Consider the following 1,751-nt stretch of genomic DNA (forward strand, 5'->3'; position numbering starts at 1 on the left):
GTGTCCATGCATGAGATTTGTTTTGCTCATGTGGTGCGGGTACGTGCTATCGTACATCTCTGACGGATGCTAACCCCGACCGACGTTTTTTGTGTTGTGTAAGTGTTGTTAATGTATTCAACTGATTTTTAACTTAATTTTGAATGATATTAGTTGGTATTTTTGTTAATTCCGAAAGAAATTAGTTGATTATATTGGATGGTTGATTGTGGTTGGTCATTACAGAAGGGTTCTTGTGGATGGCTAAGGTGGGCGGATACGCCTACTTGTCCCGGGTGTGAAAGGATCCCTGCATTGGTGAAAAGTATGAACAAGAAAGACGAGCATGCAAGAACCAGAACCAAGGAAGTCACCAAGTTGAAGATTGTTTTAGGAATTAGTTGGATGTTTTTCCTTGTTTACGTTTGTATGTTTTGATTCTTGTGTTGTTTTTATTTGTACTTCGTAAACTTTTAATGGTTGAATGTTAATGGTAGTTGTTTATGTTCACTCTATTTATAGTTTTCGATGTTTTATAAAGTAGACCATAGTTAATGTTTCATTTAAATACCATTACACATAACCAAGTTAAAAACAAAGTCAATACCATTACACAAAGCCAAGTTCAAAACAAAGTCAATACCATTACACATAACCAAGTCCAAAACAAAGTCAATACCATTACACATAACCAAGTCCAAAACAAAGTCAATATCACATAACCATCCCAAAACTATAAAAAGTCAAGACCATCACCCAAGTGGCGCACCGGTGCAGGTTTTACGATTATGGCCAAAGCCACCACACTTGCAGCATTTTACCGTGCCTCCTTTTCTTGTCATTCTTCCTCCTTTAGAAAACACTTTCTCAACCTCATCAACTCTTTTTGTCCTCTTCTCCTCAGCAACTCTATTTGTCCTCTCATCCCATGACTTGTTTCTCTTTTTCTTTGGCCTACCAATCAATGCAAAAGATGTAATAACATGTAGAATTAATACTTTTTCAATATATGCAAAAGACATAATAACATTTGGATTGTTACCTGTTTATGATGTTTTGGTGGAATCAGTGTTGTTGGACACCGTGAAGGCATCCAATAATCTTCACTTGGGATTGGCATTATTTGGTTGTCATACACCTTTTTCCAAGTATTTAACCAGTAAACCTTAGACACCCATTGCTTGGGTATGCCAACATTCATAGTATTGATAGCCATGTCATTTATAGCCGCCACTGCATGTTTACACGGCATCCCTGTCAAATCCCACTTCCTACAAGTGCATGTTTTGTATTTCACGTTCACCACGCATTGAGACCTTATACTGTTCACCTATTAATATAGAAAACAACTTTAGAATAAAAAATTAAGAATAACGAATGGCGTGTATAGTATTTTACCTGGTAATTATGAGCATCCACCATAAGAACAGTCAATTGTGAAGCCTCGGTCTTGATTTCTTCAAATGTTTTTGTAGCATTTGGCGTTAACGGGCCTGCAGCCTTTGAAACCATCTTTCTCACATTGATAATCCGCCTTGTCATGTATTCTCTGATATACTCCAAGCATGTGATCACAGGTTTGTCCCTTGCTCCAAATAATTGCTTGTTAAAGCTCTCACACATATTGTTCAACTGCATATCACACTTTGCCCTACCTGAATAATGTGCTTTTGACCATGATTTAGCTGGAATCTGATTGAGCCAATCATATAATGTAGCATCTGCTTCTTTTATTTCCTCCATGGCTTTCAAATAGTAACGAATGGAAGTGG

General features: G+C 37.2%; 1 protein-coding gene across 1 annotated transcript; it reads right to left on the reverse strand.

The window, feature by feature from the left end:
• Positions 1–546: 546 nt before the first annotated feature.
• LOC143535804 (uncharacterized) lies at positions 547–1,751 on the reverse strand. Its single transcript, XM_077029945.1, has 2 exons — positions 1,378–1,751; positions 547–1,309 (listed from the first exon to the last, which is right to left on the reverse strand). The coding sequence occupies exons 1-2, from the start codon at positions 1,720–1,722 to the stop codon at positions 971–973; spliced, it is 684 nt and encodes a 227-aa protein (XP_076886060.1). The 5' UTR covers positions 1,723–1,751; the 3' UTR covers positions 547–970.

Source organism: Bidens hawaiensis, unplaced genomic scaffold, assembly GCF_021521415.1.
Source record: "Bidens hawaiensis isolate Kalapana, Puna unplaced genomic scaffold, B.hawaiensis_p1.1 tig00010636_1, whole genome shotgun sequence".
NCBI lineage: Eukaryota > Viridiplantae > Streptophyta > Magnoliopsida > Asterales > Asteraceae > Bidens > Bidens hawaiensis.